Source organism: Melopsittacus undulatus, chromosome 1 (genome assembly GCF_012275295.1).
Source record: "Melopsittacus undulatus isolate bMelUnd1 chromosome 1, bMelUnd1.mat.Z, whole genome shotgun sequence".
NCBI classification, from domain to species: domain Eukaryota; kingdom Metazoa; phylum Chordata; class Aves; order Psittaciformes; family Psittaculidae; genus Melopsittacus; species Melopsittacus undulatus.
Genome location: NC_047527.1, coordinates 83,610,948 through 83,633,509, shown reverse-complemented (window position 1 = coordinate 83,633,509; position 22,562 = coordinate 83,610,948). Strand labels below are relative to the sequence as shown.

The following is a 22,562-nucleotide window of genomic DNA, read 5'->3' as shown; positions in this document are numbered from 1 at the left end:
CATGGGGCCATCAGTGAAGGGGTAGATCTTATGAGGGCTTTAGACTCTCTGCTGCCCTGTTTTCCCCTTCATGAGCCCAGTCTGTCCCTTGCATTTAAAGAGCTGTGGTGTTTGCAGGTGGGTGGTGTAGCAGTCCTTCAACCCTAACTTCGTAGTGTGAGGTCCTGCTAATCTGTCCCTCTTCCCACCTTAATTCTTAACTCTCAGTGACAAGGCATGTATATCCAGTGGTGCTTGTGATGCACTATAGCAATACTTGAGCTACTTTTAAGTTAGCCAGATCAGACAATCAATAACAGTTTATCTGCAGTGGCACACAGCTCCATAGAGGTACTTTTCTTTCTTGCCGTGTAACAGGTTTTTGCAGCCTGCTTGAAGCCCCCAGCCCAAGGTCTGACTCTTTGGCTTGGGACTGCACGTCACGTAGATGGATGGTGCCAAGGCACTATGGGGGTACATTTGCTTACAGAGTAAAATGCAGAGCTAGCCCTTTGGTCTCCTCCAAAGGCTTTTTGGTTTTGTTTTATCTGCAAACTTCTTGCAGTGCTGCTGTGCTGGTGCTCATCATCCTCTCCATGCTTCGTAGCATGGGGACAAGTAGTCATACAAGCACCAGAGCCCTTTATTATTGAAAATGTGCCATTAACTGGTGACTGTATTTCCAGGGCTAGAACTCAGCAAAGGTTTTGAATGCTGAAATTTGTACCTGAGGTACCTAGGTTCCTTTGAACAAGCAGTATTGAGACACTTCTAAAGAATTTTTCCTGTATTTTACTCCATTTTTCCTCAAAGTGTGTCCCCTGAAATTTCAGGGAATATGTGTTTTGAACTAATATCTCATGACTTGAGAGAGTGAACGGGGGCAGCGCTGGAGTTTTTTGGTACCAACAGCTCTCAGGGGACATAGAAAGTCTGGGCAAGAAAGGAATGAAATTTATTTGTAGAGACAGAACACATGCAAGATGCTCAGCCCTTTTATAGCAGCACAGGCACCATTTTTAATGTAGTGTTTCAACGAAAACATATGGAGGTGTGAATATCTCCTGTCAAAAGACAAGAGATGGAATAGGGCTTACAATTCCTGTTTCTTGTGGGAACACATGATCAGGAACTGCTGAGGATGAGAAAGTAATCTGTCCCTAGCCACAGCTCTCAGGACTTCCTCCTGGCATACCTCTTCCAGGAAAGCAGGGTGATACTAGACACCCTGGTGCTTTGGTATCTGGCAGAAATGTTTGCAGGCCACAGTTTTCCCTCATTCCTACACCCCAGAGTCTGAAGCCATATGCAGCTGACTATACCATCTGGCCATCTGGTCCTTGATTTGGCCCTTTCAGTATGTGTGTGTCTACGTATAATATATACATATACATAGATGTGTGTGTGCATTCTTCACCTTTGATTGATCAGCAACCCCCTGTCCAGAGCTGAAGAGTCTGACCTTTCCCAAGAAGCCAAGGATTTACCGAGCAGGACGAAGATGCAGGCAAGGATCGCAATGAGTGCCCCTCTGCTCAGGCTGACGGGGAGGACATAGGCTTCTGCGTTGCAGGACATCACCATGCCATCGTCATCACAGCTGCACACGTGCACGGTCAGCGTGCCTGTGCTGCTCAGCACAGGGCGGCCATTGTCACTGATCAGGATGGGGAGGTAAAAGGTGTTCTGCTCATGTTGTCTGAAACCAGAGCGCCTTGTCAAAATCCATGCTGTGTTATCTGAGGGTAGAAAATAAACGGAGAGAAGAGCTTGCATGCGGAGCACATGAATCCAGCAGAGAAGGAAGGTTAAAAAAATCACCCCTAGACCCACACATGTATTTGTCTTCTCTCTTTTCTCTTTGGTTTCTATCAGTTTGTCACAACTCAGCATTTTGTTTCTGCCTCCATTATTGCAGTCTCTTCTCGGGCCACAGCTCCAAACCTGCAAGGCATACACACCTTAGGAGCTGCTTTTACCTCTTCTGATATGAAGTGTTCAGAGCAAACTCACAGCCTCCAGATTTAGCTAAAAGAGCTTTCAGAAGGCAAGACAGAAACAAACAGTTGAAGGAAACTTGTTGTTCCTGTTTATTCATGCTCAACATCTTTTCTAGACCTGACTCTTAAGTGCTGGCACTGTTTTGGAGATGCTGGTGTATAACCCTTGTGGACATGTTAAGGTACTTTTCATGTTTTTTGATATATGGCATGGTCATCTGCCTGAGTCAACAAAAAGACAAAGGAAAAACCAGATTGCTATTCTAAAGCAGCAATGAGTTGAAAACTTGCAACTAAACATTTTTTTTCAGTGTAATATATGCAATTTCAGTGGCACTTTTGCCATTGAAAGAAACCAGAATGCTTTACGTCATCATTGTCAGAATTATTCTGCTTTGATATGACCATTCTGCTTCATTTAGTGTGACTGCTTTTTTTTTTTATATAAATCAAAAGGAATCAAAGTGATGCTGCTGAAAAAATAGTAAAAGAGTGACCTAACAGTCAGTTGCTGTTGGTCATTTCAAGCGAAATTCCTACCTTTGGGGCTCCTTCTCCATATTCAGCATCTTTTTAAAAATGTCAGAACTTCCCAGTGGCATTTGAATTCCTGCCTACCCTCTCCCTCCAATTTCTCAGACTGCACCATCTTTCCTAATGAGAAAGGAACTGAACTCAGGAATTTGTTCTTTTCATTTCTCATCACAGGAATGCCTAGGCAAAATCTTTGGAGACCAGTGGTGATTTTTTAGTGCTATCTTTCAAGCTTCTTGGCCTCAGAGACTTTTGGAAAGCATAAGACTGAATGTCTCCAATGTGAACTGGGCCACCAGGGAGTAAAAAGTAACGTGCAGGAAAATTGGCCCTTCTTACAAAAACATGTCTGCAGATCTTGGTCCAGCAATCATAAATGGGGAGCACAGGTAGTTTTTCTTTTTGGCAGACCTACCTGATCTGACCCCATGCAGTGATGCTGTGGGATTTTGGGAGCTGACTTTCATGCATTTTCTTTTACTAAGTTTTGTTTCTTGTTTCCTTGGTTCAAAAGAGGCCACAGTCAGGCCACCTGCATCTCCAGGTTGTTACCAATGTACATCTGCTAAGCCTGGAAATGCAGGATGCCAATTGGCTGTTGCCAGGTGGGTTGGAACAAAGCAGCTGCAACCCAGAAATGGCAAGAAACCTGATCACAAGCACACTGTGGAAAAACCCCAAAATATCAAGAAAGTTTTGTTCCACTTCCTTGTTATTTCCCTATCAATTTACTGCTAAAATTATAATCTTGGGTTATTTTCTTCAGTGCAGAGACTCAGGTTGCAGGCAGATAAATAAGCTCCATTATCTGCTGTAGTCTGAACATCAGAAAAGATTTGATGGCTTTTAGGAATGAAATCAGGAGTGTTATATGCATCTGGCTACGGAATATAAGCAAACTCAAGCTAGGCTCACTAGACTTGCCTGCTAGATTTGAATTATGCTCAGAATTCCATATTTTGCTCTGTGAATCTTATGGCATCACATGGTACTGGTGCCCATATCCTTGGGCTTTTCATGTGCCCTCTAGTATGTGCTCTCCAGGTATTAATACTACATCTTTTCAACACTGGGCCTGTTCTAGCATAAGAAAGAGCAGCCCAAAGGGCAGGAAATAGCCAAGTGCCTGTGTCAATGGAAATGTCTGAGTCACCTTAACAGTGTACTAATCTGGTTGCTTTTCTCTTTCCTGAGTGAAAGACTCACTCTCTTTAAACTGACTTACAACACGAGTAACAAATTCTTTTCTATGTCTAGGTGACAAAAAACCTTCATCTTATGTGAAATTGCTCTTTGTGAAACAAAAAAGACTTAATTATTCTGAGCTGATCATACTTTGTCTGTAAAAGAAGTCAAAGGCAATAAACCTGTCTGAAGCTGTGCAAAATCAGCTAGTGAGAGATCTCAAGTGTTTTTAACCATAACTTTTTCTTTTCAGGCCAAACCCAAGTCTCTATATTCAAATAATAATAATAATTTTATACATATATATATATATGTCTTTTTGCTGTGATATGCTGAACATATCACCCATGTCTTAAATGTTCTTGGTGATAAAATTCTCCTGATGACTCTCAGCATTAGGTTTCATCCCTTTGTTTTGTTTTGCTTTGCAACAGTCAGGCATCCAAATCATCCTTAAAGAATTGCTCTACCTGTTACATTGCAACTGCAATATGTTGGTGCCAAGGCTTATTGTGTGACTCATCAAAAGCTAATGTGATCTGATGTACTACTGCAGTTTGAAGGACATGCTGGGATGTGGTGCAGCATGGCAGAAAAAGGAATATATGATTTTCTTCCAAATTTGATATCTGCTAAGCCTTAGCCTTCAAGAGAAGAGGACTTGTGAGGACATGAAAGCCCCATTATATAAGAAATAAAAAAAGGCAAGCATGATAAGAAGGAACAACATTTTTGCATCACAGCTTCCAACACAGCTTCTTTGGCTCACACAAGGCTGGATAGTAGCACTTAGCTACAGTGTTGAGCAGAGATACTGACAATCACAGCATAGCTGGTCCTGTGCCTGTGTCATTAGGAGGTGAAAACTGTACTACCCGCAGGTGTACAGGTTGGTGTCTTTATGTGGTTGTGAGAGCAAGCCATGGAGCATCTCTTTCCTGCAGCTTTCTGCCCCACTGAAAGTGACGTACCTCCCTGGAGAGATTAGGGGATTTAAACACTGTGTAGATCCAAACACTGAGATCAGAGCTAACCACCACTCTTCTTACAAGAAAGGCTTTTTTTCTTTCTGTGTGCATCTGTACAAGAACGAGGGATGGTTAGTACGGAACTTCTGTTAGTTTTTAAAACCTAATTGTAATAATTATGAATATAGGGAAACATACAAAGAAACATTTCACCCAGAGTGGAAGAAAGAGCACAAGGAAGCAGGCATTACAGATGCCACTGGCTTGAAGAAGGGGTCACATTTTTTCTTGGGGATTTTCAGCTCACTGCTTTGCTCTCTGCTGAAGTGTGAGGTAGACTGCGGTTTTAGGGGAGGAACAAACAGCCCAGAATTTTGTAGGACAAGTTTAAATGCAATGGGGAGGACTGGCAGAGGCTTCTAATGATGGTCCTGGCAGTGGTATGACACTGATACCCGCATCCATGAAAATGTCTGCTCTCTTTGTCAGTTCACCCAAAGATGGAGGCTGGCAGTTAAGGGTCAACAGAAGATCAGCTCAGAGTTTGATCTGGAAATGCAGGAAGATGATTTTGTTCATCCCATTGTTCCGTCAAGCCTCTTTTGCCAAGTTTTTCCTAGCATAATCTCAGTAAAATTAGAAGCAGGCAAAGATGGCCTGACAATATCCTACATGAGTAACCAAACAGATGGGAGACTCCAGCTCAGTTCCCTGCTTTATCACATATATCCTAGAAGGCCTTGGGAGGTCATGTAGGCATAGATCTTTGCAGATACTCACATGTCTATCTCCCACTGATCGTACTGAGCTCAAAGGGAGCTAGGCATGTAAGTAGCTTAATTTCTTTTTGCCCTGGATCCCTGACTGTAAAAAAGGAGAACAATAGGATTTCTCTGTCTACCAGAGATATGTGGAGAATAAATAGTCTGAAGAAGTTCTCAGAGACTAAAATGACAAGGGCCAAAGAAATATGTAAAACAGCTCATCAGAATGCAAAGTGTGATCTATCTGTTGCTCAGTATAAATCAAAGTTTTGATTGTGCCAGGAAGGCTGCATGTTTTGCAGTTTCTCCTACTGCTATATCGGACAACCAAGTAATCAGCACAATTGCAAATCTTGATAGCGCCTTCCCACAGCCTGAGAAACATTGCTGTCTTATGTTTACATGTGGAGGCTGTGACTAGCAAGGAGGGTTCTGTTTCTTGTCTTGCCACCCTGTGACATACAATATAGCTATCCCCTCTGTGACTATGTCATATGATTTATGTAGTCCTTAGTGGTCTCTAGCTGAAAATATAAATATAAATTATTGTTACTGAAATGACTACTGCACTCCAAATTGCTGAGGCACTAAATTAATCCTTAATGTGTATATTTCAAATAGTCAGTGGTTTGATACTTTACATTTTTTATTTCAGGTCTGTAACTGATAGTACCCTAAGCTTCTTGTGCTGTATATCTCTGGAAAACTGGTATTGTACAGAGTGGGAGGCACAGCCATTCAGTCATTGCTGTCACTATAAATTATCACAAGTATGGCCTTAGACAGAAAAAGTGCATCTGATGCTGAGAATTTTGTTTCTTTTTTAGAACAATGCCTTGAGGGTGAAATGAGCCTAGTTTGCCAAATGTATTAGCAATAGTTGTGTTTTATTTGCTCACTTGTTTTGGCAATATATATTCAAAAATAAAAAGAGGGAGACAGTGGGAGAGAGATGTGGATAAAAATGCAAGAAATCGTGTGTGGAAGCTTCAGGGACACTATAGAAAGAAAATTGGGTTTGGGATGAAAAAACATTAGCGTGCAGTATAGGAAGATTCCAAACTTTGCAAGTAGCATGTTTTAATAGATGTTCGAGGGGGCTTCTTTGTTAGCTTCTGCATTGCTTTTTCATATGCCTGCTGAGGCACAAATAGGGCTTAGGGAAATCCGTGCGACAAGCAGGCAAGTGTGGGAGCAGGGGCAGGCATGCTGCTTGGAGACCAGCACAGATGCTGCAGGCGGCCAGTCTTTCTGCCCATTTATTCGTAAATAGCTTGCTGATCTGCTGTACTTTACATACTAAACTCCTACTGAAATCCAGCCCCTTCATATTGGCTTTCAAAGCTCTGCACCAGGTCACTCAAAGTCCTCCCTCTTTCCCCATGAGGGCTGTTGTGGATCTGACCTAAGCACCACTATCTGCCCGTGGAGATCTATCAGCAGCAGTCATGCAAAGGCTTGCCGTAGTGGGGCTTTGCTGCCGGCTCTAAGCCTACCAAATCTTTCCCAAAAGAAGTAAATTCCATTGCTTAGGACACTCACATGCCAGCACTTTGCCATGAGTCTTCCCACTGGTGTTTCAGTTTATACTTAGCAAATCTTACACAGACTTTAAGCTGTATGCTGTTATCCCCCTAAGGCTCTGCATATCCTTCCATATCTCCTACCCTTTCCTATGGAAATTAGGATATATAAAAGAGGGAGAAAAAACGTGCTTGGGGCAAAAGACTAGAACAGTACTAGAACCTTCCCTTTCTGTGCCTGGGAGAAAACATGAAAAGTACAAAAAACCAAAAGGGAACAGCATAATTGCCTTCGGATATGTCTCCTAGTTCCAGTTGCTATCCTACCTTTAAGCATCTCCTTTTGAATGTATGCAATTTCCACTCTGTTATCCAAGATGCCTGCAGCCTGGCCACAAGATCTGAATTTGAACAGAACACTGGCACATTTCATTGAAGAAGAAAAAGGGGCCTATTTCTAGAGAATATTTATAAAGAAGAAAAAATCATATAACCTTCAAATATAGTAAGTAATGTAATTTTATTGCTGCCTTTAAGGAGCAGGTGTCACTTGGTATTATTTGAAATGGCAGTCTTATCACACAGTCTAAGTCACAGCCTCTCAAGTCCAACTCAGGCATTAGAAATTAGAGTGTATAACTATCTGTGTCCACTCTGATTACCTTGATTGTCCCTTAGAGTAAAGTTGGGGTTGTTGGCTGCCTCTGGAGCCAGGCTATAGTAGAAGTGCTGACCATCCTGTGGGTCATCCCTGTCGATGGCGCTCACTGTTTGGATCAGCTACAGGGTATGATAACAAAGCAGAAACAGTTGAGAAGCAAAATATATATACTATGAGTAAACAAATATCATATACATTTAAATATATAAGCAAATGAATGAAACTGTCCTGCAGATATACAGTAGATAAAACAAAAAGAGACTCAAAACCTTGCAGACTTCATATATTTTGCTATGATCATGCAAATCACCTTTAAACAAAGGAAATAGTTGGTTTGCTTCAAATAACAGACACTTTTCTCTCATGCATCCCTATCTTCTGTTGCACATTTATTTTTTCAGGGTGTTCAGAAGACTCATTGTGCATTAGAGAGCTTGTAAGAAGTCCATGCTTATTTTCAACTTCATTTTGCAGGTAGAAAAGGACTTCAGGTTAATTATTTTATCATTCTTAATTTTAAATCAATAAATTCTTTCCAAGTTGTCAGCGGAAAAGAGAATGAGTAAAGTCAACCATGCAAACACTCTGCATGTGCAATATATAACATCATGGAAAGAAATTAAGACAATGTTGAATCCAGGAAGAGATTTGTCAGCTCACTTATAGAGGCTTAGTAAAGTAGGTCTAACAGCTTGAAGCACAGTGAGCTATAGCTCTGTCTGAATAAACATTCTGACATCTTTTTAGACAAGGAATAAATCTTCACCTGGATTTTTGCATTCAAAAGTTATTTTTGAATTCAAAGGCAAATGACAGACCCATAAAGTCTTGTTCACCACCTTAAAAATTATTTCAGAACTTTTCAAAGAGTGGAAACAGAAGCTGTCTTTCTTCGCATAAGGAAATCGTCTAAATTAGAGTGCATTTCTCAGAAAACTTATTATTTAGGACACTCACCTTTCAAAACCAGGAAAAAAGTATGCAGTGATTTCTACTCCCTGTATTTTTAAGATCCTCTGTAAATGAGGGAGATGAAATTATCCTATATGTGATAGTTGTGAGACAGTTGTCCCGGCAGTAAATAGCTATTCTGCTTCACAGCAAGCTGGAAAAAGCTTCAGTGAACACATGGCAATATTATCAGCATAATTTTTCCTTCACAAACTGTGAGTGATGTGTCTATATGTTTAAACTATGCTAGTCAGGTTTGCATTAGGAGACACAAGTCTCCACTGTGGACCCTGGGTGGCAAAGCATCCAAGTTGCCTCCCTACAAGCAATCAGCAGTAGAGCTCATACCAGCTCCAGTGAGAGAGAGATCATGAGAGAGACAGACATTGTTCAGGGGGTTTAATGGGCTTTTAGAAGGGAGAGGAGCAAAAAGGCTTCACTGCTTGTTTAGGGGTCCTGGTTTGAGAAGTCCTGTGCTGTCCATGACTCTGCCCCAGCAAAACGGGTTCAGCTTGGCTCCCCTTTGAAGCTGATGTAGTTTGTTGTGCTGAAATCCCACAAGGCCAGGGTGCTTAAGACGCTTATAAATAGGGTCTTTTAACAGTAAGCCTTTTCTGCCACAGGCAGGGCAGGCTAACTCCATGGCATTTCTCATAACACTTCTCTCTTTGTTACTGCTACAGGACACACTGGATGTTTGCCTGATGGCACCTGCCCAAAGGAAGGCTTAATTTCAGCCATGAAGTGTATTGTGCAGTGATTCTGGAAACTACTGAGGGAGAAAAAAGAGGTGCTATGTATGATGCTAATCCTGGTGTGATGTACTTGCCTTTGGAAAGCAGCAGACAGCTGTTGACCAGAATTCAGGTGAAATGTGTGGTTAGCTGAACCCTCTTTTCAATGTTCACCCTTTCTGATATGCTCTCTGTGTGCAGTACTGCATCCCCTCCCCAGCCCCTGGCACTACCAGTGTTTCTCACCTGCCCTGCTTTGGCATTTTCACAGACAAAAGCTTCATAAAACCTTGCAAACTCCGGCGCGTTGTCATTCACATCCAGGACTTTCACTGTCACGGAGACGCTGCCCACCTGAGACGGGTTGTCTGAAAGCAGGAGGCACAACGTAAAGAAAAACAGTGTACAGGAAGAAAAGGGGCTGCTCCCCACCTTGTTTCAGAGGTAAAGCAGTTTTTTGGGTACTGACTCATGTTAAATAGCATTTTCCCACAGGGAGCTGCGATTGCTTGCGGGTTGTGTGACTTGGTGTGAAGCTGCATATGCATCTCTCTCTAGCCTGGCTTCCCAGCTGATCACATCTTTTTCAAACAAATTCCAATAAAACTTCAACCTGGTTGGGTCCAATGGGACTATTTCCATAACAAAAGTTTTAGACAATGCCCAGTATTTTTTTTACTGTCCCTTGATTGGGCAATAGTATTTGTTAAGCCTCTCTGCTGGTGGCACAAATTAGAAAGTGACTCTTTTAAGGATAGGTTTGTGATTCAGATCTCGTTGAAAGTGGTAATTCTGCAGTTCAAAATTTGCCCAGAATTTATGTTCCTTGAACTCACAAATGCTGTCAAAGTTTTGTTACTTTGTACAGATGGGGTTAAAATGTAGTAACACATGAAATTGTACAGAAAAGCTTTCACTGAAGCTTAAAATTGCAATGAAAATTTTGCATTCCACATGCCATCATTTGTGATATTTCTGTCCCACTCGTTCATTAGCTTTCTTTGCCAGTAAATCCATACATCATTTCACATATCTTCACAACTTCCAAACTAAGTGGTCACAGAATTCTTTTTTACTGTATTTTTCCCCCAAACATATTCTTTTATTTATTTAATGATAAAACACTAAGCAAAATGAAAAAAAAGAGAATTCATTATTATGAGGTCAGAAAAGGTGCAAAAATTCAAAAAATTCTTTAAAGAGTATTCTCATCTTCTTTTTCACCATACCACTTTGTGCATTTATCTCCAAATAGATTTTCCTTTATAACAAGAAGTGATATGTTCATATAGACAATAGAGAATTCTCTTATACCCTGGAATTTTCTTAGATGTTCAACGTAGCGTATCTGTAACATGTGTCACATTGTATCGAGATAATACTCTTAAGCTATATTGTTTCTCCCTAATTTATAGTTTAATCCTTCATCTTCCCACATATCCATACATATCTTGCTAACACACCTGCCATTGTGTCAGATGAATGTCTGTGTTTACATTCTTAGCAATATGGATCTAATTTTTTAAAGTAGGAGCTTTATTCAGGAGTGCACAACTATGACATTTTTGCAGGTATTCACTAGACTAAAATATTGTGTTGCACACGTACAGATCAAAACTGACAGAGGACTGATGGAGGATGGGTCAAAGGAAGACATGCCTTCATATTGCTCTCACCCTTGAGTGCTGCTACAGGGGCAGCTTTTACAGACTTGTGTGTGTATCTGGATTTACATGGAATTGCAATGGCTACTGGTGACTGAAAATAAAACTTGCATCAAAATGGATGGGGGTGAGATCCTATCATGTCACCAACTCCTCACTAATAAAAAGGGGACAGAAAAACATGTTCTGGAGCAGCCTGCAAACATGTGGCAGAGTCACCCTGACTCCTGTGAAACGTTCTCTTTGCTAACCTCAAGCTGGCTGAAGCATTTTTTGGGCAAGCTTCTTGAAACTTTTTTCTTCTCAAACTGCCCTATATCTCTGGTACAGCCTGAATGTGCAGGGAACCCTCTCAGACATGAGGAATGACACCACTATTGGCAGCAAGCTTCTGAAAAGCTGCTGCCCCTCGGTAGATGCACTGAGATCCTGAGCAAAAACTATATGGACTAGAGAGATTTCTGGTGAAGACTGGGTGAACCTTTTGTTTGCTTATGTAGGCCAAACTTCTTCATGAATCTCACATCTGTTAGTATTTCAAACTCAGCTAAATTTTTCATAGAGACACTACAAAATAATCAGCATTTCCTTGCTCTCAAAGCCTAGGTAAATGCTTGGCACAGATGAATCCTGAGCTGAGTTTTAGTTCGTTGTAAAACCAAAATGCATAACGAGTTTAACATTCTGGCCCAAATTATTTATGCAGCAAGCAGATAGTTATGACCTTTACTTGCTGCTGAACCAGAGCAGATTTCAGCTGGTGACCTAGTAGTGCAGGATCACTTCTGCGTATCAGCCCCTGCTCCACTCAATCCTCCCAGGTAGGACTGGCAGCTCTGGCAGCTGTGCAGCATATACAACATCTGCTTTAGCTGCCTAGCCCTTCTGAAGAGACAGAGCTTTTGTAGAAACACATCAGAAACAGTTTTAAATAAATCCCTGGAATACTAATGAATTGGAAAAGCAGCACTCTGCATTGAATTGCCAGCCTCTACTCCTCCCACCATCCTGTGAAAGGGAGCACAAAAAATAAATAAAATGCAGTATTTGCTTGTCAGTGTCAGAAAAGTAATTCAGTTAACACGGCTTCCCACTCAGTGCATAAGAACATGTGAACTGCTGAATCTGTCTCTCAGCCTGCTTTGTCTATTGTATCTTTTTAGTCTATGTACAGTTTGCAATCTCCTTACTCAGCTCCATGGCCAGCACAGTGATGTTGTGCCAAGAAACGTCTTCCCGGTCAAGAGGTCTTGCAGTCATCAGTGCTCCTGATGTAATGTCGACATAAAAGAACCTCCCTGGATCACTGCTCCTGTCAATTGAGTATCTGCAAGAGTACATATTAAAAGTATTACATAACCCATGTGAAAACTGTGTGTTATAGCCAGCAAAATACCCTAGCAATGGGAATAATGTCATACCCAGCAGATCCACTTCTTCCACAACCTAGTTATATGTCTCATTGACTTGTATAGGTAAAGTCAGCTGCTCAAAAAACTAGTTTATGTGGCTAACAGCATTTAATGGTGAGTACTACTTGGATGGAGCTGGAAGAAACGAAGATTTAGGGGAAGAAGCCTCAAAGCAAGGCACAGCTCAGCACAGGAACATCTGCTTTACAGAGAAAATCTGTCAGTGAGGAGTGTGATTTCTTTCTCTAAGCAAAATAATTATGCCCTTTCCTTGGGCACAGTTGAGACAAGATGAAAATTACTCAGCTTATTCTCTGAGCACCTTACACTGACAAGAAGGAACTGTTCCTTTCCTTGTGCTTTTGTATTCTCTCCTCCTTCAGGAGATTAAACTCCACCTGCATCCTGAACCATCCATACTGATTGAGCCATGTCAACTCAAGGAGATGATGAATGGCTTTCTCATATCATCCAGCTAGAAAAGCAGCTCCCTTTGTGAGGTTGATTCATCATAATTGCTGAACCCGCCTGGCTAATATTATGTCAGTTTAATGCTGGAAATAAGCTTTTTGTATCCATGAGCAAGGAAATGTGGTGGTACCTGAAGGCCAGAAAATGTGGGCAAGGAGTCAGCTGATTGACAGCTGTCACTGCTGTACTCATTCAGTCAGAGGGACCATTTTGCAGGCTGTGTAAAAAACTCAATATCCTTCATATTCATCACCTTGCATTTTCATGAGTTGCCTTCCTAGCTAACTATAATCATGGTAAGAGGTCCTTTGGCAAAAGCCACCCACGAACCTATGTAAATGTCACAGCCTAGAACAGAGACCAGACTTATCCTCATTTTTGCTGGTTCTTCCTTTGACGTTGATAGGAAGTGAAAACATTAGGTCGTAACAGACTCTGAAGAGGACTTGTTCTTCTGAATTTTCTCCTTTCAGCATAAGTGTGTTGACTGGAACAAGCATGCCAGCCTGATCTTTATATAGGAACTTATTAAACTGAGATATAAAATATTATTGAGCTGTGTAGTTGGAAAAATCTTTTACAATTTTTTTTTTTTTTTAAATCAAAGAAGGTGGGATAGCAGGTTTGCTTCCCTTTCCTTTCCGGTCCTTCCCATCCCTTAAAGCGATTTCTCAGACCTTTGTTTTACTTAGGAAATAAGTACGAGTGTTCCCATATTTAGCTATAACAATTATTTTTGTATGAGAGCTATAAAAAGAATTTTTCACTGACAGTTTAAGTCCAACAAGTATCTGAAATTGAATATGGCTTTGTGATTAAGTGTTGAGGTATTAATCACAGGTGTCAAGAGGCACAGGTGGAGCCTTGGTCTGTGTTCTCCATGTAAGTTCTCCTGCTAATAACACCTGCTCCTTCACACTTGTTTCCATCGTATTCTTTAGGTAATCTTCCTGAATCACTTAACAACAATCATGGTATATTTTCAGCCATTATAATTTCACAGTGTGAGAGTCCAGAAAATGGATGCTGGGAAAATGAGGACTTGAGAGTTCCCCGTGTTTAGTGAGCCCTCCCACAATGCATCCTAGATTTTCCATACTGGGAAAAAATGATAAAAGGAGGATCAGATCACTGTTTTAATTTCAGGTGGATCTTAGCTTGTGTAACAAAACATGGGATTTTGTTTTTTCTATATTTCCTTGCCCTGTGCAAAGCAAGCCAAAAACACATACAGAATGATACTGCATAAAGCTGTCATGGATGGAGTGGACCACATGACAGGCAAGGAGAACCAGATCTTAACATTTGTATTTTAGATAGCATTAAAAGTAGTATTTCTTCTTCTTTTTTTTTTTTTTTCCTATTTCCTCTACCCCAACCATTTACATTTGTATGTACTAGGTGTGGGGGAGGAAGGAGAGAAGGAAGGAGGAAAGAAAGTGGGAAGGGCTGAAGCTGGGAAGAAAGAGAGGAAGAAAGTCAGGAAGGGACAGAGTTACAAAGGATTCTGAATATTTGAAACTTTTTTTATTGTAATGTATCTCTGCTTTATAGGGTGCTGTTTCATCAAGGGTAGTCACTGGAAAACTCTGAAGGAAACTAAGAGAAATCTCATTAAAGAAAACAATGAACACTTCTGCCTTCTGATAGTCTGCAGAATTACTCTTACACTGTTTTAAGCAGATTAGCACAAAACAGTTTGCACTGCAGTGCTTGGATAATGCTAGACAGTAATCAGCAAAATAGGATGCAAGTGAAAAAAGTTTAGGGTAATGAAATTGTGATGTAGACAGTATAATACTTAGTTTTATCGAAGAATCTGAGACAATATCATGAGAAGTATGATAACCTTATAACATAGAAAAGATTGGTATATTAAGATAACAGAGATGAAAAACTACTTAGAGCAGCAACACAGGAAACGATATTAAGAACAGGTTCTGTGCCTGCTCCTATCTCCCATGTGAAGCCCAGAGCTGCTCATATAGATTTAACATTCTTCAAAAACTCCAAATATTTGATGTTTTGACTCCCTCCTGTATTTCCCACGCCTGTTTCTGAACACAGACAATTCAGAAGCTGGATTGACCCAAGGTTAGGCAAACTGCAGCTCAACACCCAGAGTGTTTCTGAGATGAAAGAAGCAGCCAACCTGCTGGGATTAACTTGCAGTCACTTGGAGCTTCTGCAGGTTGTGAAAATTAGTATGTGTGCTGGCCTCAGAGAAAAACGATCTTCTCTGATAAACTGGGCTGACTTGGCAGCTACTATGGAACAGAGCGCTGTGATCACACAAATCTGCTCCTTTGGCTCCTTGCTGAGTTGCAGCTAGAAAGCTCCCATAGCTGTAAATACACCTTTACCTTTCTTAACTCCATATGGGAAATATCTAGCTCTGCAGCTTTAACCAGGCACTATACAATTTAGTGGCTCATGAATATTTATTAGTACACATTCAATCCACTCAGAAGTAGCTGTGTATTTGAGCTGTTGACAAAGGCAGGCTTTGAACCAGGAGGGGGAGAAAGGAGAAGCATGTTGATTACTTTCCCCTTGGTATGGCATCAGATTCTTAGTGATGTTGTCAGGTTTTGTGCCAACAAAGGCATGAGAGTATGTGGTTTGTTTTCAGTGTATCCTATGAGGACATGCCTGGCCAGTTCATTGCAATGCTAGATGCAGACATTCTCTATACCACAGAAAAGTCAACGGTGAGCTCCTGCATTGCTTCGGCAGTCATAGCAGAGTCCCTCAGTGTGTGAGATCTGGTTTGGATAAACCTACTGACAGCTACTACTGGCTAAAAAAGAGTGAGTTCCAGCTGTGCTGTTTCATCACTGTCTCACCAACCATACGTACTAGGGAGCACTCATGGGGGAACACAGAAAGACAGAACAGACCTGATGGAGTTGTTGGTCACATCTGGGTCCTTGGCAGTAATGGTCTGTATGGTGGTTCCAATCTCCACATCCTCAGGCACTTCCACAAAGTAGAAGCTGGGCTCAAACACAGGAGGTTCATCTACATCCTCCACAGTGATGTGGACGGTGGTGGTGTCGCGAAAGGGACCCAGGTTCAAGAACCGCATTTCCAGGTGGGGGTTGGCACCCTCTACTTTCAAGGTGTAGCTTTTCTTGCTCTCAAAACTTAAAGGCTGAGTAGGAAAAATACATCCAGCTTTAGGCAAACTGAGCCTTATGATTTAGGACATATAATTTTAATTTTCAGAAGTAAAGCTACTCTCCAATATAAACTGATGTTTCTTTTTTAAAGTAGACCTTTACTTAGATTTTTAATCATAAGGTTAACAAAGGTAAATATTTGCAGATGGGATAAAAGTATTGAGTGAAAATAGTATTAGAAGTAGTACAGTATACATTTTTAGTTTTTAATTTGACAGTTGAACTGAGCAAGCCAGTAGAAATATTTGAAAACCACTTCAGAATATGTATTTTTTCATTCTTCTTGCTGAAATGAAAGTAAAAGCAGCCATAAGATCACTGTCGTGATTGGTACAGTATGTTTCATGCCTAGGAAAATACATGTAGAAACAGACAGTACAAGAGCACCTGGAAATAAGTTAAATATGAAGAGTTGGTTCCTCAAAAATGGGTCCAGTGTTAGGGACAAGGATGTTCACACGTGAGACTGAGGTCCCACTTAACATCCTTTTTTCTCTGTATGGAGATCAGTCTCCTTTCCAGAGAGCCCTGTCTTCCATGCTGCTAAAGGGCTTCAGTGGGAGCAGGGGACATGATCAGCCTCTCTTGTGGGATTCTGATCCAGTTTTTATCAGTAATCCATCCTTCCTAGAAATGGGGTTTTTCATGTCCCCTCAGTAAGTGTTCTAAATACAGGTTCACAATCCAGGTGTGCTGAGTGCTAGGATTTGAATCTCCTCCCTGGTTAGAGTATAGCTTAATTTCAAAGTATTATGAGGTACCCCTGACCTCTTGCTGCAGGATCTCTTCTGGATGAAATACTCAGGTATTATTTGAAGCAGGGAGTGGGAATAGCTATTTAAAGAAAAATGTTTCCTGAAATAATGAATAAAGGGGGGGGTAGCTTCCTCTGTTAGTACTTTCATGAACTTTATTTCCCATAGTTATAAAACTAATTTTGTAAACATGGATATAGAAATAATTAATGCTAACAATGAACCTCTCAATAAATGCATTTTTAATCTTCCTTCCTTCTTCTTTTTACAGATCCCTGAAGAAAACAAGACCTCTCCAAAACCTGCTTACAACTGAGCAACAAATTACATATTTAATGTGCAAATTACCAGTCTTGATAAGAGATGACTAAAAGCATCAGACAAACAGAATGACAGTAGGGAAGGATCAGTCCAAAATATACAAAAAAAAATTAACCAGGTGAGGTACAGCTTACAGAGGACAGAGTCATACTTCCCAAGTTGTAGTTGGAAGTTACAAGCAATGGGGCTAGATGGTCACAACCATACTTGTGTGATCTGAGGAGTTTCAATGCTTAAAACCAGCAAAACTGGTTCCCCTTAGCTGGAAGAGATCTTGATCAAGACAACTTTGTACCAGGAAAGAAATGGCCCAATTCTCAGGGTTGCCCAGAGGGACATACTCCTTTTTGTTGCATTAATGAATTTCAAAACATGTGGCTTGAGCATCATGTGTGGAACTACCATGCACAGCCTTATTTCATCTGGACTATAGACAGATAGCTGCTGTTGTTCCCATTCAACACCTTTGCTTTCCTGGGCAGCCCTTTGTTTTTGAAGACCCACCATCAGACTGGGACAAGGAGATGGGCAGGAAAATAACGAATAATGAGGATGCCAAAGCAACTGGAAATCAAAGCTGCAAAGATCATTCTTGTAGCATTGAAGCCCTCCTTGGCCTTGGCCAGCTGCAACCCATCTCTTTTCTGCCCTGTTCAGTGACTCAGTTGGCCAGTTCTGCAGCCATGAGGTGTATATAAGTTTAAGCAACATCAGCACAAGTTTCACATGCTCAGACATGGCAGAAGTATATCCTATGGGCCTCAAAATACACCCTAAATTCAATGGAGTCTTCAGTACTTCTCTACTGCCACAACAGCTTGTTTCTTGAGAAGTGGAAACATTGCAGTGACATACAAAAGCTCATGCTTATGCAGTAAAATTGCTAGTGCTTATGTCCCCCATAAGAATGCCTGATGAAAGACTGGAGTTCTTGAAATTATAAACCTAAAACTCAGAATTCAGGACATGGAGGTGAGAAGTGAAAACTGGAATGGGAACTGGTTTTATTGTGCTGGGGAGATGACAGGCCAGTATTACTGGAGATGCCGTGCAGTGATGTAGTACAAACTGTGCAACCTGTGGCAGCAGGTGCAAACAGATGAACTGAAACTTGCTCAGGCTGCCCTTAGTTCCACCTGGTAAATCAGTGACTACTGCAGGCATAGCACTTGTCAGCAAAGATTTATCTAGATCTACAAACGTATTATCCATCACTGAAGAGCTGTTACGGTCTACCAGTTGCATATTTATGCATTGTAAAAATAGCAATAAAATAAATTCACATGATCAAGCAACACTTATTGTCCATCTGTCAAGGAATGTGCAATGCAAAGCTGCCTCAACATATACTAAGAGGCCATTATATTTCATGGTTTCTCAGAAAACCACATGAGAAACACTGTATGTACACTAAAAAGCTAAGTTGTAAAAAGAGCAGTTAAATCACAGAAACACTTACTAGCTATAAAACCCAACTACATTATGAAAAGACATAATCACCTGTAATGATCGAGTTAGACAAATGAGATAAATCAAACAAGTGTGCTAGGCAATCATATTTTTGATGCTTCTGCATTCAGACTCCCTCAGTTTGTCCTCTTCATCAGCCATGGCTTTCTCTCCAGAGACCCTTTCATGTGCCAACGCCTCAACATCACTGCCCCCCTCAGTATTGTCTTCCATAGGTACATTCAAACCTCTTTCCAACAGTGGTACCATAGGGAGGATGAGCGGGTTGCCTTCTACAAACTGAGCATTGTAAAACACAGCTGAGAGGAAAGGCAACCAATGGAAACCTCTCTTCATCCTTATCCTCCTTACCCCATGTGAGGACAGACACTGAGAGATGTGCCATAGAGGAGGGATTTAGCAAGAGCTGCTGTGAGAAGTGATTGACCAGAGAGAAAACATTGGGCTTGGTCCTGGCTGAGTGACCCACCACCCTGCTCCTATGGGCAACGTGGCAGCCCAGGAAGGGAGAAAGGGGAAAACCATCACTAGAGTGACTATCATCCTCACAGGCAGGGAGCATTGAGGATTAGTGGGCTGAGGTAAGTGGCCACAAGACTGCAAACAGTGGTCGTATCTGTAACTGTAAATTCTGACATTTTGATGCCCGCAATAGAAGTATTAGTTATTTTGCTTGGGCAATCTGTCTAGAAAAATGAAAGGGGAAGTTTCGCTTTCTTTCAAAGAAGATTTCATTCTGGGCTTAAAAATTCCTTCTCTGTCTCTCTCCCCACTCCCCCCATTTTGATATTCAGTTGAATTATTTTTTTCTTAAGTGGATACAAAGTTCAACTTTCCCAGTGTTTTGCTATTGATAATCATAACATTACAAAAACCTACAGGCATTATACAGAATTTCACAAACATTTATGTTTTGAACAGTATGTACCTGATGCCAGTACATACCAGGTATGATTGATGCTGTAAAAGTTTATAACTCCTCCTCTTAATGTACATAAACATCTAGTAGAACTGTATTCATAATAACAAAAGTCAAGCTTATTGACCCATTTACTCCAAAGATACAATTTTCTTTCATCAATAAATTAGTGAAAAATTACATTAGAGATTTCATTCAACCTCTATTTAATTCCAGCAAACATATTTAACTTTGGGGACTAGTGCTCAGGAGGAATGTGACCATAAATACATGTTTAAATATTTTGCTGCAGGGCACAGAGGCTTGTAGGGTCAAATCTCTGCCATGTGCTGTTCCATTTTAGTGCACAATTTAATCCCAGGCTATTTAAATGGAGAATATACTTCCTTATTAGTACACTAGATATACTTAGGCAGAAATAGGGTCATAATTTCGTAACGTAGAAACAGAGTGGAACTTCTAGCATTTATGGAAGCTTGTAGAATAAATAGCCTGTAGCAGGGAGTCTAAGGAAATACTCCATGCCTTTCTGCACAGCCTGCGGTACAGAGTACTAGCAGTTTCACAGCTGCCATTTTCGAGGCAGCTTCTTCTAGCCTAATTAGCATTTATGGATCTTCAAGCTGCAATTAAAAAAAAAACCTGCCTGGGTTTTATTGGTTTATAAATAATTCTAAGGCATGCTTTATTATTGTTTGTGGGACACAGGAGTGAAAAATGTGTACAGTTCAAATGCAAATATTGATCTAATTTCTTGTATTGTAGGATAATTAAGCTACAGAGAACATTTAAATAGATAAATAGTGAATCTGACCATTCCTTCAGCAGGAAAAGACATGTTTATGCTAATGCTCTCCCCACTTTTTAAAGGCTGCTCCTAGGAATGCTGTCTGCTTTCACATTTTAGCAATGAATGTTAAAAAATTTGTGTTTTATAGCAGGAAAGGGGCTACTGTCATGTAATGGGAGCCAAATTACTACAGGCATAAGGGAATGCTGCACACATAAAATGTAACCAGGAATTACATGTTAGCCATATAAATTACTATAGAAAGGAAACTTTACTACCTTTCTCACAGTTATGATGCCAACTTGGTAATTAGGATCAGTGTTAATATCAAAGACATCCAGTCCATCTCCATCCACAAGGCTGTATTTCATCTCCGCATTTATGCCTTCATCCAGGTCTTTAGCAACCACACGGCCCACAGTGGAGCTGACAGGAGCAGACTCCAGCACGCTCATCTGATAATGCTCTGGCACAAGCAGCAGAGAGGGAGAGGGGAGCAAAAAATAGGCTGTGAAAAGGAACCAAAAACTGTGATGTGAAGAGTAGATCAGGGCAGGCCACAACACTGCATAGCCTGCAGGGAGTCTCCAGTACCTTTCCCAAAGCTGCAACAGCAGTGTGACTTCCTTTAAAAAGCTCCAGCTCAACTGTGTATTCTGGGAAAGTTTTATTTAGGAGTTTGTCATATCAACAGGTTTGTTCAAAGGGTTCTTTTCAAAGTAGCAATATTACTGAAAAGGGGAACTTCAACCAGAAAAATGGGGCAATTAACACTTGTGCTGTTGACGCCATGATATAAAGCAGGATATGAAACAGCTTTAATAGGACAGGCATCTTTTATTAGATCAGCTTGTACAGAGGGTATAAACACATAGGTTTTGAGCACCACAAATCTTTTCTCAAGTCAGTACAAACCTTCTTTTCAACCCTGAACAAGGCTTTGAGAGCTCAGAAGCTTGCCTGTTTCTTCCAAATTTACTAGTTACTCTATTAAAATATACTACTTCTCCCTATGAACACATTTCTTGAGCACATTTGGTGCATCACTAATTTGCTGAGCAGCAAGCCTGGGGAAAGAGAGAGCTTCTATTTTGAAAGTATGCCTAAAAAATATAGATGTTGAGCCTAAAATACTACTCTGCTATCATATTTATGTTCAAACCTTCCTTGCTGCACTCTCTCTGTTGGCTCCACCAATTATTGACCTTTATAAAAGCAGGATAACAACTACGATGGGGTTTAATCTAGTCTTAATTTTCTTAATCAAGAATTTGATATCAGTTACAATTCATGCCACTTTCAAAACAGGATTGAAAATGGTGCGTTCAACAAGTTGCTCTGACAGAAAAGCAGAACTTGAGGTTTCTTGCTAATCTTGGTGTATTGCTTTGATTTAGCAGTGCAGCATGCAGAAACAGATGGAGAATAGCAACAAAAAGAACTGCAGGAGGTTTTATTTCACAGCTGGATGTGAAAAGATGGTAAAGCAAAAAATGGCTCGAGACTGATCTATGCCACCAAAAGAATCGGAATTTTGATTTTTTAAATTAAAGTATATCCCTTGAAAGATTTAGTTCAATCAGACTTGACAAGTTTCTTTCAAGTTTAACAATAATGTAGAATTATGTAGATAAATTTGATCTAAACAAATTAAAAAGAACAAAATATTGCAAATCTTGATTTGAGGACCACTTTTGTAAATACAAAGAAAGATTTCTTATAAGAGTGGAGTTGCCTGAATTGCATTCCATTAACTGTGGCTGTTGCATGTCTTAGGGTTTAACTATATACTGCTAAGGTTTAGATGAACCTTTTCTGGAGAGCAGCCTGTATGACAACGCAGTGTACACTGGCAGCACAGCTACCAGACGCTCCCCTGCAGTGACCTGGCTGGAGTGGTGAATGAATTATCTTGCAGCTTCCAGCACTGCCGCATGTCCGTGATTTGACAGACATCCTTTTGGAGATGGGATGAAGAGAGAGTCAGGGCAGCAATCAGCAGCCAAAGGCAATGGCCATAAGCATTCTAGGAACATTAAAGACATCTTTCTTTCCTCTTTCTCTAAATTAATTTCCCCCTCTTTTTAAAAAAAGGTGTATTTTTTGTTGCTTTTGGAGGTCAGAAACCTCTTCTGAAAGACAAAACTGTGAATTTTGACATTTTTTCTGAAGGAAAGTTCCCTTATGGATTGAAATTCTGCCCATCTCTAATAGTGACTATTCAGAGTTTGAAAATGTTTGCAATGACAGCAAACAGCAGCCAGACAACTCACCCACCC

The 22,562-nt window shown here is 40.7% G+C and overlaps 1 protein-coding gene across 1 annotated transcript in view; it reads right to left on the bottom strand.

The window, feature by feature from the left end:
• The window catches only part of CDH20 (cadherin 20), a 49,748-nt gene that overhangs the window by 990 nt on the left and 26,196 nt on the right, over window positions 1-22,562 (bottom strand). The window contains exons 6-11 of the mRNA XM_005149942.2: window positions 20,562-20,749; window positions 15,747-16,000; window positions 12,154-12,290; window positions 9,546-9,667; window positions 7,616-7,733; window positions 1,467-1,718 (exon numbers count right to left, since the gene is read on the bottom strand). Coding sequence (XP_005149999.1) covers window positions 1,467-1,718; window positions 7,616-7,733; window positions 9,546-9,667; window positions 12,154-12,290; window positions 15,747-16,000; window positions 20,562-20,749 — 1,071 coding nt within the window. The remainder of the gene's footprint in view (window positions 1-1,466; window positions 1,719-7,615; window positions 7,734-9,545; window positions 9,668-12,153; window positions 12,291-15,746; window positions 16,001-20,561; window positions 20,750-22,562) is intronic.